We start from the raw sequence: 16481 nt of genomic DNA, 5'->3' as shown, positions 1-16481 counted from the left end.
ATACATAAATACTGCTTATTATCATGCAGCATACTAAAGACTCTCTTAATCATTTCCAACTTACACTTTATTTACCAAATTCTGGTTTGAAATCTTGTTTGACAACCTAGCCATGTATGTACTGAAATACAGCCCCCCCCCTCCATTCCACTTTCCAATTACTAAGTGCAAAATAATGTAAAAAAGAATGATAGATAATACCATAGCCCCATTTTAGAATGCAGGTTTTAAGTACACAGTGTCTTAGTTCAAAACCAATTTGTTTGTATACACTGGTTTTCCAGAAAACCAGTAATGCCAGTGGTAATTTGCTGACTGTATTTTCACCTACCATAATATTTACACATACCATTTGTAATGGCTTTTATTGTTAATCTCCACTGCATTTCAGTATTAGATACTATGGAATTACAGTTATTTAGCAGGCTATAAATAATGTAGTTGGCATGTGCAATTGATATTTAAAATGTCGTACGACAACTGTAAAAGCCTCATTACAGAGTAGCAAATCATTTCTAACAAGCAAGTTCAACTGACAAATACCAAAGCAAACCTGCAGTCTATGCTGCAAGCATGTTTGTTTTATTTAAACGATACACATTTAATGCAGTGTGCAATGGACCATCCATACAGACTATAAATAAGAAAGCAAGCAAACTTCCAAAGTAATACGGCTATTGTGAAGTTTTCTAAAATAAAACTAAAAAAAAAAAAAAAAGGAATTCTGAGTAACAACAGAAAGAATAGCTTACTTTCCCCTCCCCCTTTATGAGCTAGTGTCCAATTTCTTCTTTTCTGAACAGCTGTATTATCCAACTTAAGTTGCTCTGCTAATTTCAGTCCCACAAGGACTAACTTGGAAGGCAAAAAAGTACTAGAAAAGATCAATTTGCTGGGAAAGATCAAATGAGAAAACTGTGGGGACAGCACCAGGTCAGAGTGTGAAGAACTAAGCAGACGTGTTCTTCATTAACTTAAGCTCTCTTGGGATGTCACACGCTACCTGTCCATGGGCTTATTGAACCGCCTAACCCTCGTCTCTGTACCATTCTTCTGGGCCCAAGTGAATCATATCCTGCTGCTGACAAGTTAGCAGGGGACTGCGGCTGCAACATGAAAGTACTTTTCTTTCTTGTCTAAATCAGGCAGATTTTTGAAAAGACGACACAGCACCGACTCGTGACATGGCAAGATGAAATGAGAGGTCTGGGCTGGTCTTCGAGCTGTGCAGATAAAAGTAATCAAATGACACTCCTGGAATGCAAATTGGCATTCTTGACTGCAGCAATTGCACAACCATGAAACATCTCTGACAGCAAGCAAGATTAGGACAAAATGTTATGTAAAGCACTGAACTCAAAAACTCACTAGAAAATTCAAACTGTAACACTTACATTTTAATACAGCAATAGTCATCTCTGCTTTTGTCTGTTCCTTTACTTTGTTTAATGTAATCACATACCCGTCTTTCACAAATACCTCAATAATAAAAATGCAATGTGATTAAATACATAGATCTGCTCAGGTTTTTTTCCCCTAAAATGTCACGGTGTTGTATTTTTACAAAATAACATACCAAGGCAGGGTTTTTCTGTTATGTGTGTAAGATGTGTGCTTAAGAAACATTTTCACAATCCCGTCTTAAAATGAGTTTCAAAATTTGATCATAGCAAATTAGTTTATAATTTACATTTAGATTTTCCTGCATTGGTATCAGGTAAAGATGGATCATTTGAAATATTTAGCAAGTAAATTTTAAAATTCATGTGCTTTACAAATTTAAAACAGAACATACATAGAGCTAGATGGTTCATTAATACTGGACAGCTTAAAATGAAACTACAGTGTATCAGACAGCTCATATGCCCCATTAAATTTCAGATTAAAAATTCCTGCAATTTTTAAGGGCAAGGAAAGTTCCACATACTTTTACAGGAACTTGGTATTCTTGTGCAGATCTGCTGATCAGGCTTATTAAATATTACTGTCTGAAATGAACTCAGTGATTAAACTGTGAACATTTGTACTCTGAAACTATGACAAAAACGCTACCCCATTTTAAAATTTGTCTATGGAGATGGGTTATAACACAGAGCGCAAATGGAAGATAATGAGAAATAAAAGCCCACTTCCACTAAAAAATATTTCAACGACTGCTATGCACAGCTAACATACAGGTTAAGAAAAGAAATATGTAATATCCTGCTTTGATTTCTTACTTAAAAATAGCTTCAAACCATTTTAACTGTCGGCCAGACACACACACACAAAGACGCTCGTTGCCACTTTAATCCTGGGTACACCGGATTATTACATGATGTCTTTTGTGCATCAATTTTACAACAGCTTGACTCTAGGGTAAATGGGAACCATCATAAATCGCATGCTGCTTTCAAAACCACTTTAATTTCTGTCAGCGTTACTGTAACCACAGTCCTGGGCACATGCTGCTTTTTTCCTCCTTTTTTTTTTTTTTTTTTTATTGTTGCCTACATTTGACAGTTGCATCTCCTACACTCCAATTGTGGCTTTGATCACTGAAACAAGACATGTCATGTTAGGGAGAGAAGGGAAAAATACAAACCCTCCATCTCAAGCTCTCCCTTCATTCACATGGACATACACTGTATCTATAGTTTGAGTGCTGTATAGACATACATACACATATGTACATACATACATACACACATATATATGTATACATGTGTATATATACACGTGTGTGTCCACGTGCACATATGTATATTCAAGGCACACAAGACAGATATATAACATCCCTGGAGTGAGGTGACAAAAGCTGTCTGAAAGCAAGGCAGCAGTCCAACAGCGATTGAAAATATACTACTTCATTGAATTTGGGCTGATCACTGTTCATCACTAACTGAGTTCAGTCCACTTGTTAATATGAACAGTCATCATTATGCACGTTAAGTTTAGTCATGGCTCTAAACATGCTTGTTCTTCTCAGCTGTTTAACCTGTCCTCACATCACAACCCAGACAAATGGACTTCAGTCAAATGAGGTCCTCAGTTATTTCGATTTTTAGTTTTTAAATTAGGAGGTCGTGAAAGCCCAAACCCTGCTTTGCAAAACCCTTGCTGTAAAGGAGACGTGCATTTGCACAGCACATGAAATAAGCAGCACAAACTTGCTCGAAGTTGTTTTTTTGGGGCTGCCCCCTCCCTTTTACAGTTAGGGCATCAGCATAACTCTGCAAGTTCTGCTAACAGTCGCTGATTGGAGAGGTGCAAACTGCAAGCACATGCACAACAAAAAGAAAAGAGTTACGGAGGGAAGGTGGATTTACACTTCTGTCTCCCTGCCTCAGGCGTTGTTTCACACGCAAACACACAGCTCGTTCCCCCGCTCTCAAAGGTTACCTTTACATTGTGTGCAAACCTTACTCATTTCCGAGCAGAAGGTGGTGTCCAAAAAAGATCAGACCACCGTATGTCCCTCCATATGCACACACTTCTTTTACATTAGCCCCTCATCTTTAGTGGAGGGAAGGAGGCGGTAAAAAGCATGTGGCCATCCCATTTCAACCCCCCAAACTCACTTAAAGTTTAGCACAGCCTCTTAGTCATTTTTTCCCCCAATCCACGCAGCACAGGGCTGATTTATTTATTTATTATCCTCCTCCCTCGCCTTGCCCAGCTGCTTGTTTATTTGAAGGCTGAAACACACCGGATAGCGAGCAGGGCTGCTTGTGTTACTGCACAATTTATTAATCAAATCAAACCAAAGTAAAGGCTAGAATGAAAACGAAAGGCTGCTGGAAACTTCTTACCATCTCTGCATGCTGGTTGTCAAGTGCACCCCCTGTCTCTCGATCTCCTCTCAGCGGCAGTGCCTGCACCCTTCCTTTTGCCTCTGGGCTCTCAGCGTCTCTCTCTCTCTCTCCCTCCCCCCCCCGTCTCCCCCCCCCCCCCCCCCCCGTTGATTTGAACTAAAAAATAGAGATTTAAAAAACAAAAATAATCCCCTCCCCCCAAAAAAGCAGCAGCAGCAGTAGCGAGAGTCTCTCTCCCCCCCGCCCTCTCTCGCTGACTCTTCCAAAACTTCAGCCCCCGAAGTTCAGCCCGAGCAGCAGAGAGAAAGAAAGAGAAAGAGCTTTCCGCGGAGAGCTGGAAGTGATGGGAGGAGGGACCCAGGTTCGGGTCGGAGCCTCCACAGGTTGGTTTGTTGTTGTTGGGTTGTTTGGCTGGGGAAGGGGAAGGGGAGGCGGCGGGGGGAGGCTGCGAGCGGGTCTGAGAGGGCAGCGTTGCTTCCTCCTAACCCCACGCTCTCGGGCAAGGGCGGCAGACAGGGAAGCAGAAGGAAGAGGAAAGAGTAGTCCAGGGGGGCGAAAAAGTACCCCCCTCTGCCTCGTCCCTCCCCCCTAAACTTTCTGTGCCAGACGGGGGCTGCGGCAGAGGCTGCCCGCGCCCAGCTGTCAAAAACGCCCAGCGGCCGCCGCCAACTTTGTGGTGAGGGCGGCCGGCGGCGCCGCGCGGGGCTGGCCGCCCCTCTCTGCCTCCCTCTTCCCTCTCTCTCCCTTCCCGCTCCTGTGCCCGGTTGCTCCTCGCAGCGGCTGCAGTCTCTCCCCCTGCTTCTCCTCTGCCTTATCAGCTCCAGGCGCCGCTGGAGCGAGCGAGCGAGAAGGCGGCAAGGAGAAAGGTGGAGGGAGGGCTGAGAGAGGGGAAGAGACACGGCGGAAAATGAAGCGTAGCCCAGAGGAGGGGGTAAGGAGCCGGAGGGGGAGAGGGGAGAGCGTTAGAAGGGAAGCGAAAAGTTAGGCAGATGAAAAGTTTTCGCTTGTGGTGCCCGTTTCCCGCTTCCCACCCATTGCTCCATCAGCTCCCGGGGCTCTGCTGCGGCGGCTGCTGCTCGATGTGGGATCTGAAGAAATTTTTGTAAAAGGGTGGGTTTTTTTTTTTTTTGTTGGGGGGGGAAGGGAGGCGGGAGGAGGTGAGCCGTCACGGTTGTACGTTTGCAGGGAACAGACAAGAGTCACATCTGTGTGTGACACGGAGCCAAACCGAGCGAAAGCCTGCCCCGGCGACGCCGGGGAAACGCAGGCGCTGCGGCCCTCGGCGCGCAGGCACACAACGGCCGCCGCGCGCGCCCTGAGGGAGGGAGGGAGGGAGCGCGCGCGGGGGAGGGGGGCGGGGAGGGCCGTTTCGCACCCTCCCGCGGCCGCCGGCGTACCGCCCGCCTCGGGGCTCTGCCTGACGGCCGGGCACGGCGGGGAGGCGCTGCCGCTAGCGGTCGTTTCGCGCCGGCGACCTTTCTGCCCGGCCAGCGCCTCGGCGGGAGAAGGGCTGCGGACCGTCGGTCCCCTCTTGGCGCCTTCCCCTGCCAAATCTTTCCTCGCCCCCGTTTGTAGCCGATGTAAAGCGTTCTCCCACGTCCCCCGCTCACGGCGTTGACGAAGTGGCAGATACCTAATGCGTCGCATGGGTTGCTTGACAAAGGGAAGATGACAGAAGGCTATAACGGCTACAGGTACCGATAGCCAAGCCTATCTGGCCACCCCTCGTGTCCTGCCTGTGAAGGCGCTGAGGGTCGCTAGTGCTATCAAAATTGGCTCCCTTCCTCAGGCTCTGTATAAATATGAGATTAGGACTGGATCTTTAAAAAGTGAACATTAGGAGAACTTTTTGGGTGACGTGAAATACAAATACTAGGACATTTTGCTTCCTGCTCCCTTTTGGTGTGACTGGACACTTTGATGACCCAGCAGGCACTTAGGAGAATCGAGAGGAGACGGGTCAAGTATATGAAAAAGCTAGCTACTTGGCACTTCTGATTTTTCCTGCATCTGCTATGGACTACAACCACAGCAAACTCTTAATGTAATGAACGGCATGTCCCTGTGAATTACCAAGTTTCCAGGCTTTTTACCAGTTTTTGCCATCTTTGTTATTTGTGCATTTCCTATGCCCGTCAGAATAGGGAAGGGTAAATGATCTATATTAGTATCGAAACCAGGTTTTCACAAAAACTGATTGGATATATCTCAACGATACCTGTTTCTGTGGAAATTTCATTCTGTTTTCTGGGTATTTGTCAGATACCTTCATTAGGCATAGTACGTATCAGTTTACAGACAGGATTTGCAGTGTCCACACTTCATCAGGATTAGTTTCGAACCGTGAGCTGTAGAGAGCATGTTCCAGGCTCAGGCAATGATTCAAAAGGATTTTGCATTTTTTAGGATTTTGCTTTTTTTTTTATACAAGTGCCATGACCAGCAAAGATTTTGAGTAATTCATGGTCATTCTAAAAAATTCACAGGACTAATTAAGCCATGATTTAAGGCGTTTTCTGTCAAAGGGGAGAGGTAAGAAAAACCTAGTTAATTATTTCAGAGTCACATTTTATCGTACATAAAAACGCATTTGCCCTTTTGAACCAGTGAAGGGCCAAGAAGTTGCCAAAAAATTGTGTTCACACAGCCCCCTAGTGGTTAAAGCCTTGACAAGTTCACATCCATGTCTCCTCACATGAAGGAGGGAGGGTCCAAGCCGGTTTGGTGCAGATTAAAAATAAAGTGCTGCAACCTTAGCTCGCAAAAGGCATGGTCACCTGCTAGAATAAAGATATGCCATGCCCATTACAAGGCTAATCTTTACTAGGCAGTTTCACAGAAGTGAATCAAAGGCTGTAAACAGTTACAGCTTTGTGAAAGAAAAGGCTTATAGCAGGTAGACGGCCATTCAACTAAATTTAAAACCAGTTTTCCTGACTCCTTTGGAAAAGTGAGATTTTTTTAACTGGGGCTAGGCATTTGAAGGACATATTCCTATATGCACTAAACCAGTAGATTACAGTGATGATAACCTATATCACACAGTAAAAATTTTTATCTAAGCTCTGATCTATCATTTCAAACAAAGAACCTGTCAAGTGTAACACAATCATTAATAGCTTCCAGTTACTTTATTTTTAAAGATTTTAAGTAATTTTGAATGAAAACTAATAATGCCTCATGGAGTCATTCCTTTGTTATCTTGCTTGATATTTAATTCAACTTTTTTAAACCTCCCTTTTTTTTTCCTTCCACCTGTCAATAAGCCAGTGGCTTTTGTATTGACAGTGTATTACAGCCTCTTGAAAGCTGCTGAGGAGGTAAAATAGCTGGAGGCAAGTTGGCTGTTGGGAGTTCTGATTCTTGGGTTGACAGTATGGGATTACAGGATAAACATTGTGGAATAAGACATTTCTGCTCAAAGGATCAGCAGCAAAATAGCTAACTGGTGACACTTGAATGTACATCATCATTAGACTTCAGACTGAACAAGCTCCAAGCTTTTCCGGAATTTTGTATCTTTCAGTATCACACTTTCAGTCACATACACAATAGTGTTTTAAATTTGCATTGAGTTCTTGCTTTCAAATTTGCCTACTATGTGGTATATTCTGAGCTAATCCTAAGAAGATAGGGCCCTTGTTAAAATACTGTACCATCCACCTGCACAGTGACTTTTGTTTCTTTATATTGCTGCAGCGACTGTGACAACAGCACATGTCATAGATATTACAGGAAATGACAACATATCTTTACTTGTGGTTCAATGAACACCTCAAAAGACAGCATACAGATTCAGGCTGTGTCACAGGACTGTCTTATGACTTCTTAAAGTGTGTAATTATCTTAAATTTTGAAGATTGTATGTAAGGTTTCAGAGAGTAGGAGCAAAGCCTAAACTTTTCCTTGCTTTTCAGACCAGTGATATTTGTTAGTGAAAAGAGCAGTGTCTCTAACAATTTCAGCCTCATCAACAGAAATTTCTATCCTATACAGCAAATACTTTCTCACTGTAGTTTTCCTTCAAAACCAGTCATAACCACTATAAAGAATTAGTAGTACTCATTGGTCTGAGATTAATTAGCATGAACAAAGTTAATTAGAAAAATATTTTTCTTCACTTTTATTTTGATTTTCCAGATTGGACCACTGAGATGTTGCAAGTTTGAGATAAGAGTCTGAGTAGGAACTGCAGATTGAGAGGAACGGAAGTACAAGTCATCTAACTTATGATGTCTCCAGAGCGCGGTATTTCTCTGCTGTCTTGATCTTCCTTCTCACAGAAGGAATTTATGGTTCACTTGAATCTTCTGCCCATTTTGCAAACCTGGAGGTGCAGTCCAGAGGATGTCCCCAACCAACAGAGCAGAGGCGGGACATAACGCACCAGTAGCCTACAAGGGGCTATAGCGACATACCAAACTGAAATCCTCCATATTTTGATGGGTGACAAGATGAGAAAGAACACTTCTAGAGAATAGTATAATTTAAATGTAAATGAAAAACGAGTTTACCAGTAGAAAGAATCTCCAACAGAGAAATTACGCCCAGTCCTGAATATAAAATCTATTTTCTGTAATCCACAACTAGTAAAGGGGAAACGAATCCAATTCAGCATAAAAATAACCATCAACATTTTAGACCAAGACCATTATGAAGTCCTTATCTGGTTATTCATTTTATTCAGAAATATGGCTGTATCATCCATATGCATACTGAATATTTATATTAAGTTCCCATGCTGAGTATTACTCTACAATAGGTAACATGGCTTATAGCATGACTTACACAAAAGGTAGGCTCCCATTTCTTATTAGAGATTTCTCTTTTCCCTTTTTTCATTTTTTTCCTCTTTTTAAACGTTTTTATTTGAGTTTTCTGCTAGTTAATCTGTCAGATTCTGACATTTCGGGAGATCTTAAACGTTTTTCAAGAGTCTAATTAGGAAAGAATATCTGTGCATGTATTATAAAAAAGGGTCTAATGTTTTCCCTGGCAAACTTATCATTTCCTGGTATTTTAGAGGAAGAGTTTGAAATTTGACCTGATGTAGGCAGGGTGTCAAGGATACTACTTCTGAAGGAGTTCACCTAAACTTAGCTGTGGACCACAGTGACCTGAGCCAAGAAGTGAAAAACTGTAAACATTTTGTTTAAAGTGAGTTGCCCAGGATTACACAGAAGCTCAGAGACAGGGGTAGAATCTAATTCTCCAGGGTGGGATTTAACTGCTTCATCTGCTTTAACCGTAGGCCTATCTCTTTCTGTCTCATTCATCACACACCTTGAAACTTCAGCAGTAGATTAAGCAGCAGTCTTAAGAAAGAAGCTTCGTTCATTATACAGACACTCATTTTCATTTAGAGAACATCACCCATTCTGTGTACTTGATACAGACAGGTCTTGCAGGGAGAAAGTACATGATCATATAATTTCAGACACTATGTACTCATCACATGAAAGGGCTGAATTAATGTTGTGTAGACACTCATAATGATAACATTTCTTAACTTCTGAACATAGAACTTTCTAACCCCTGTTAACCAACTGACAAAATTCACTATGAAGTTCATGAAAGTATGTCAAATAATAATACAGATACTTTAGTGTTCTGAGTCAAAAAGCGTTTTTGTCATTCAGGAAGTGAATTTAAGAGCAGCTAATTATGTTTCCTTTGCCCCTTGCACTAAAATACTGAAGGTGATTTGAAGTCTTTCCAACACTTAAGTATTGCTAGATCCTCCCAGTCATAATAGTGGTTTTTGGAGGTGAAAAAAGGTTGTCTGCAGCATATCCATCTTTTTTCTTTTTGTACCATATCCTCTGTACCCGATCTTTTCTAACTCTTTTAGAGGTTGCTACCACACAGTTTGATTTATCCTAAACTTTCCCAAATGCATTAGCAGATGTTCTTTAAGACAAACATGCTTCCAGTGCTTTATGAGCTCAGCTGAAAGAATATATATTAAAAACAATAGATATAGATGTTACTTTGTAGTTCTACAATAGCTTTTGTAAGGGACGTTAGAAGGTTTTGAACATGAGCGAAGAAACAAAACTGTTCAACCCACTTTAGAGATGAAGAGAGTAAGGTGCAATAACTTTCAGCAACTTGCTTAAAGTAGTAAAGAAACTAAAAATACATATTTTGGATCTATTTGCTAGTTCTATGGTCATCCTTTCTCCAATAAGAATACACATGTTTACATTTAAGAGCTCTCTAGATTGAAGTTTCTTCTTTCTCTGTTGTCACTTCCAATCTCTGTCCATCAAAATTGTTTTCTATAGCTTAGTAATTGCTAGTCAGAGACCACACGTAGTGTTCTATATGCATTCTGGAATATGTCTCAGCTTATCTCATATAACACTTGAAGGTATTTTTCCCAAGTGAATCTCAATGTTTTTCAGTTCTTTTAGTGTTTTACCATTTGTTTTCCTTATATTACTCCAGTCAAAAGTGATTGCCTTGGAGAGTTAGTTGTAAGCATGATGGGAAAGTCTCTCTTTTTTCTTATCCACTTTAACTGCTCTAGTCTTGAACTTTAATTGTTGATGGGATTTTACTTCTTTTATCCGGGTATCTTACAATGAGCATTTGTGCACTCAGCTTGCTTTCATAAATGAGTTTTAAGAAATAAAATGCCCCAGTCACAGCTAATAGTGATTGGTGGCTCAGTATCTTAAAAGCAACAAAAATGTCAAATATTGCAGGGCAAGTCACAAAATCTGTCATGTCCAGTCTTGCAAGATAACTGCTAAGATTTCCCTACTTTTAGCAGAACAATTTTTCTGCTATTTACACCTTGCTTAAATGGAGACTTAAAATGGATGTGGCAACCTAAGCTGAATACAGTACAGAACATTAAAGCAGGCTTTAAATAATGTGGCATAATGATTCCTCATGCATCGTAACTTCTTTGTTCCTTTTTTATTTCTTTTATAATTGCTTCAAATATTAAAATACAGTTTGATCTTCATGTCAAGAGAAAGAAAAGAAGGCAGAAGAATTGACAGCTTGATCCCTGCCTTCTTTCCAAAGACCAACTTTTAGATTTTGACCTCTCCTAGCAGAGGTTTCAGCTACTCTAACAGCAGACACTTAATAGGTCTTGTTTGAACTTGAGCTTGGTTCTAAGCCTCACATCCAAAGATCTAGTTAGAATGCAGGGTACTCTCACTGCTTCTTAGTACAAATACTTTGTTGAGGACATCTACTAGACTTCTTTTCTTTCGCACATTGTGGCCAGGTGCAATTGCAAAAAGAAGGTGTAGACTTTGCTATAGTCATTGCTTAAAATCTGAGGAACCTGGAGAAGGTAGGTAATGAAAATACTGTGTCCAAAAACTACTTTTCTTTTTAAGGTACTTTTTCATCCATGCACTTCTACCACTGGATCATAAGCCAAATACTGTTTGGAATTGACAGTGCTATCCAGATAGAACTCTGAATTTCCTTTCTGTCCTTTGGCTGCCGCACTTTCAGTTAGTTTGATTTCACATCCAAAGGGTTGGTCTTGGACCTTGGACCAATCTCTCCAAGTTTGTGGATGTCCTAGTTGTATTTTCTGAATTAAAAATACTGAATTGACCCCACCTATATGTATATATGTGAAATGAATAACAGGAATTTATTCCATGTGTGTATGGATCGACAAGGAGAATAAGGGAAATAGCGAACTGTTGGGTAAATGGTTCTTTTTAAAACCTCAAAATGTTTTAGAGTCAATTCAAAATTCAAATGTGGATCTTTCAGCATTCGTAGCTTTTCTAGTTCATGAGTTTCAGTTATGCAGGGCAGGAGACTCTTTCATTATATTTGATTTCAAGGATAGAAAAATGTGACTTTCTACTAGGAAAGTTAATTTACAAATATGCTTAGAGAGACTTTCTATAATCCATCCTACCACTACTGTCACTGAATACCTCTCTCAGAGCAGAGCTAGATGTAAGGAGGACAGAGCAATGGCTCTAAAGAAGAGACAAAGGAAGTTACCATTTGAAGGACTGCAAGAAACTCTTCTTTGTGAAATAGTGTCCCAGAAAGCCTGGCTATTCTTAGAATATGGCATTGAGTCTGTAGCAACTGAGATTCTCTTTGTAAAATCATGCTGTATATGGTGAACTTTTTAATTTGACCCTCTGTTTCTGATTTCTTGTTGCATCTGAAAACCTTCCATATGCATGTATCCTCTGCCCTATGACTTCTGCAAATGATTACACTGTGTACAAGCAAAAGACTTATTTATGTTTGATAACACATAAGTAAAAAAAGTTGGTAGCACTCTTATTGCCTTTGTGATCTAGACACCATAATTTAAAATGTTCTAGTACTCAGAAGCATCCAAACAATTATAATAGTTGCTGCAAAAAAATAGAAGCCATATAATACCCCTGCCGCCCCCCCCCTCGCCCCCCTCATCTTGCTTCTTGCTCTGAAAAACAGCTTTAAAACCTGTCCCAGTCCAAGGTGGCAATATTGTTCCACAGATCACTGTGATGAGGTCAAGTTTCTTCTGCCTGACCTGTTACTGCCAATTATGGGGTATTGTACTGGTAGCAAACTAAATATATTACTACTAAAGAAGAAATGCCACAAGCTGTGAGATAAGAACTATGACAACTGTTACAAGATCAAGATCTCAGCAGCAGTTATTTGGCATCTTCAGTTCGGTGACATGGCTAGCAAATAAAATACTTGAACTTAAAATACCAGCTTTACTACTCCATAGTCTATAACTAAATAATCACAGAATTAGCTGAATCTTCAGATACATATGCCTAGCAGCCACAGTCTTGTGGGTTTTGGTGGTGTGGAAAGTACATGAATCCAAGCTTTATTGTCAGTGCCTCCCATAACATTATTGCTATTTCCTGTTTCAGTCTTTAATAATATAGGCTAGGTTAGGGTTTCAATATGTTTTCTTCTCTTTTTTTTTTTTTTTACTGAAAGTTTAAAGAATGGCTGAAATACAGTCCAAGTCACATTTTTAAAAGGAAGCTGGATAGTTACTGTCTGCATTCTTCTAACTCATTTCACATACTTCTCTTAAAAGACAAAAAGTACTTCCTTGTAACTTCTTCAGCTACTTCGTGTTCTTATTCCTTTACAGACCAAACACACACACACACACACACACACGCGAGCGCATGCATGCACACATGCATTGCTTAGTGCTTTGTAAGAGATGTTGATAGAATTGAAATTGTTACTTAAAAATGGGAGCTAAAATAAATCCTATATATGAAAGGAAGGATGATCTTTAATTGGAGTGCCACATTTATGCAAGGGAAAGACACAGACATCTGGTCCTCCATGTATAGTTTTAGGAGGCATTTATTCAGGAAATCTGTTGTAGAAGCATACCAATGGATACATTTTTCCAGACTCCAGAGGAAAATACTATTCATCGGGAGTGCAACTAGCTCAGAATACCTCATTTTGTAACAGAGAGGCATCAAAACAAATACATAATGAGCTACTTCTAGCTCTCATAATACTTCACTCTCTATTTGCCTTATTCAAAACAATTTTACTCACCTCCAGCCTTTAAAGCAGTTTATGGTATTATCATAAAAGCTAGGTCAATAATTTAGGTTCCAAATTTAATCACTGATACCAGGAAAAATAAATCTGTCAATATAAAGTAGCAACAAGTTACTGGTATTGTGCCTTTTAGATGAAAAGCAGGTATTGTGATGGTGAGCAGGAGACACAAATCATTCAGCATCACTACTGTATATGACAGAGATATGTTACTTCATTTTAAACTGGATCAGTGCAGTCTGTCACCTTGAATTGATGGAATTGCTCAGTTTTGGATCTGGATGAAATCTCAGGACTTCTAATCTGTTTTGAGACAAGATTAGTATGTGTAGAATGTCTCTAAAAGATGTTGGTCCAGAATTTTCTAAAAAATCCTGCTATACCCTCCATAAGTGGCCTACTCCAGTACTTCACTACCTTTAACATTAGATTTTCTTAATAGCTTAACAAAATATTTTTTCCCTATAAATAAACTCATTCCTTCATGTCCTATCCTGGAGAGACTTCACAGCAGACTTTTGAACACTGGAAGACCTTTATGATGTTCTTTTCAGACTTCCACCTCCCCCATAGACCAAACAATGCCTTTTCCTTCAAGCATTCCTCACAGGTTGTATTTCTGAAAATTATTAGCTCTCTTGTTGCTTTTCCCTGAGTACTACTCAACTTACCATAAATGTCAGCAAGTTCACTGGACTGATTTGCAAATAGTTCTCTAGCTAAAGCTTCACATGATCCATAGACAATAGAGTAATTACCTCATGTATTTTATATACAATGTTCTTGGTAATACAGCTCAAAATGGCATTTGCCTTTTAATATCATACTGATCTAGTCAGTTTATGTTCCACTCTAACTTGATCTCCCCATCTGTATTACTGTGATCCATGATATCCAAGATGCTAGTCTTTTTTTTTATTTTTACCTTACTCTGTACCAGTTACTTTTAAACAATCCCTTCTTATCCGCTTTCAGTTTATCAAGACCATATAAAATATGCTTTTGTCTGTCACCAAACTTGTTCCTAAAATTATGATCAACCTTATAATTGTCAAAATTCCTCTGTTCCAATAAGCCATGCCATGTGTTTCAAGACACAGCTGAACCAAGTAGCTGTGACTTTGCTGATCCAAAGATTGCCAGCTCAGTTACAAAAACAGTACAGATGTTATCAAGTAGGACAGAAACCAAGCTAATAAATGCTTTTACATGACTCTTGAAACCCGTTGTAGATAGCCTGGTAGCTCTGTGCAGAATTAGCTTGTATCCTGAAAAGCTTAGCCATTCAGATTTAACTACAGCCTTGCCAATAGAGCACAGTGGAGTTACATCGACAAACCAGTGACGACTTGTGCATTCTTCTCTGAAAACTGCCTTCTAAGACCTACCCAGGATCACAATTTTTGAGGGTGCTAAGCTCCAGTTGGCTTGACATAGAGCTGTATATTCACTTAACATTAGTAAAAATTAGATCTCCCATAATGACATATTCTCAAGTTTGAAAAATTTATTTCAAATTTCTTGGTATTGCATGCACAGCCCCCTTCTTTGTAAAATCACCTTAAGAATAGCAACAGTTCAGCATTTTCCGGCTGTGCATCTTCAGAGATTCTTGGATGAAAGATGTTATGTAGGCATGAACATAGCTGTCTGTTTGGTCAAGCATGCAAAAGCAGGGAATCAAATTGAAGTCTTTTGCACTGTCTTGCAGACCACTAACCACAGTAAAGATATTTGGCTGGCCCAGAACTAACATGTGATACTTAAGTCATATCCAGACTGGGGATTTCTTAAATCACTGTATTCTCAGGAATGAACAATTTTTGGACTGAGGGCAGGATGATTGTTTTGTCTTCTTGTAAATCTTTCCAGATACTAGTTGTGATTACGATATGAAATAAGAGATCTCTCCAGTGTGATATTCACCAAATGCATCTCATATCACAGCCAAAATTAGAAGTTTGTGAAACTTATAGGACTGTCTGTTCAGAGTAGAAAAGTATTTGTTTGCAGAAATGTGTTTATGTAAGCAAGAAGAATAAAGTCAAACAGCAGAATTAGACAGCTTTCAGATAAAGGCTGCCCAAAGATACGTAACAATTGCAAAGCTGCAAAGCTTAGAGGCATATTAGAAGAAATTAATTTGTCTCATGCAGACAGTACTAGGCATCTGAATTTGACTTTTAAAAATTGTTCAGCATTTAAAATTGGCTACAGTATTCTTTGTTAGTACAGAGCCTCAATAATAAAAGCTTTCAAGCCATGCAGGAAACACAAACAAACTGCACACAAAGGAAAGTTTGGATCTGTGAATTAAATCTGATAGGTAGGTCGAGAGTATTAAATAATTTCACCCTATGTTTTAATGCAGAACTCAGGCACCATTTAACAGGGAATGGGTATATTTCATCCCCTCTTGGTATGTATTCATGTGTCTTGTGAACTTCCCTCAATCATTGTCATTAAAATCAGTTCTACTGGCAGTCAGGTTTCCATGCTGAGAGCTAGGAAGGAAAATAGTTATGATTAAGGAGACATACAGCTGCTATTACTGACCCTGAATAGTTTATTTTGGATACCCTAGATTATGACTTTCTTTTCTTTTTTTCCCACATTTGGGTAAAAGCTTGGGTGTGTGCTTGAAAAAACAGGTCTCCAATAAGGGTGGAGAATGCCCATTTGTTATCTGATTCTGTCTGCTGTTTAGGCAGCGTAGTGTATTTGAGATAAACAGCAAGATTGAAAACAACATCATTGTTGTTATTATTACTGCTTAAGACAAATAGATATATTTACTTTGATTTCCACAAACATAGGGCTCTTTTAGTATAAGGACCACAATCAAATTCAAACTAAGTCCTGTTCTATACTGTAAAAGAAATATCAGACTCTACATATTTTTATTATCTTATTTTTCATGGTATATTAAAATAAATTCTGCCTTTGCTTTCCCTTATTAACACTGATAGAAAGGCAAATAAGTGGAAGTAGATCATATTCAACATTCTGTTGAATGCATGAAGTGAACAAAAGTAACTGCTTTTAGTTCCCTTAGAAGGAACTAGTAGTCCATCTCAGGAAGTAGTTAACTACTTTTCAAACACTTCAGGGAAGTTTATGTTGATATTGTCTAATAATGCAGTT

The 16481-nt window shown here is 39.8% G+C and overlaps 1 protein-coding gene and 1 long non-coding RNA gene across 3 annotated transcripts in view; one reads left to right on the top strand and one right to left on the bottom strand.

Moving 5' to 3' along the window:
* The window catches only part of BNC2 (basonuclin 2), a 327802-nt gene extending 323976 nt beyond the window's left edge, over positions 1–3826 (bottom strand). Inside the window, exon 1 of one of the 2 annotated variants that reach the window (XM_050913068.1) lies at positions 3792–3826. In XM_050913068.1, the coding sequence (XP_050769025.1) occupies positions 3792–3794 (3 nt within the window). In that variant the 5' untranslated portion in view covers positions 3795–3826. The remainder of the gene's footprint in view (positions 1–3791) is intronic. The other variant, XM_050913069.1, reaches the window with a different exon arrangement.
* Positions 3827–4834: 1008 nt separating this feature from the next.
* The window catches only part of LOC127027544 (uncharacterized), a 37453-nt gene continuing 25806 nt past the window's right edge, over positions 4835–16481 (top strand). The window contains exon 1 of the long non-coding RNA XR_007767807.1: positions 4835–4904. This is a non-coding gene — a long non-coding RNA (uncharacterized LOC127027544). The remainder of the gene's footprint in view (positions 4905–16481) is intronic.

Source organism: Gymnogyps californianus, chromosome Z (genome assembly GCF_018139145.2).
Source record: "Gymnogyps californianus isolate 813 chromosome Z, ASM1813914v2, whole genome shotgun sequence".
In the NCBI taxonomy this organism is placed as follows: domain Eukaryota; kingdom Metazoa; phylum Chordata; class Aves; order Accipitriformes; family Cathartidae; genus Gymnogyps; species Gymnogyps californianus.
This window is presented reverse-complemented; position numbering and strand designations above follow the sequence as displayed.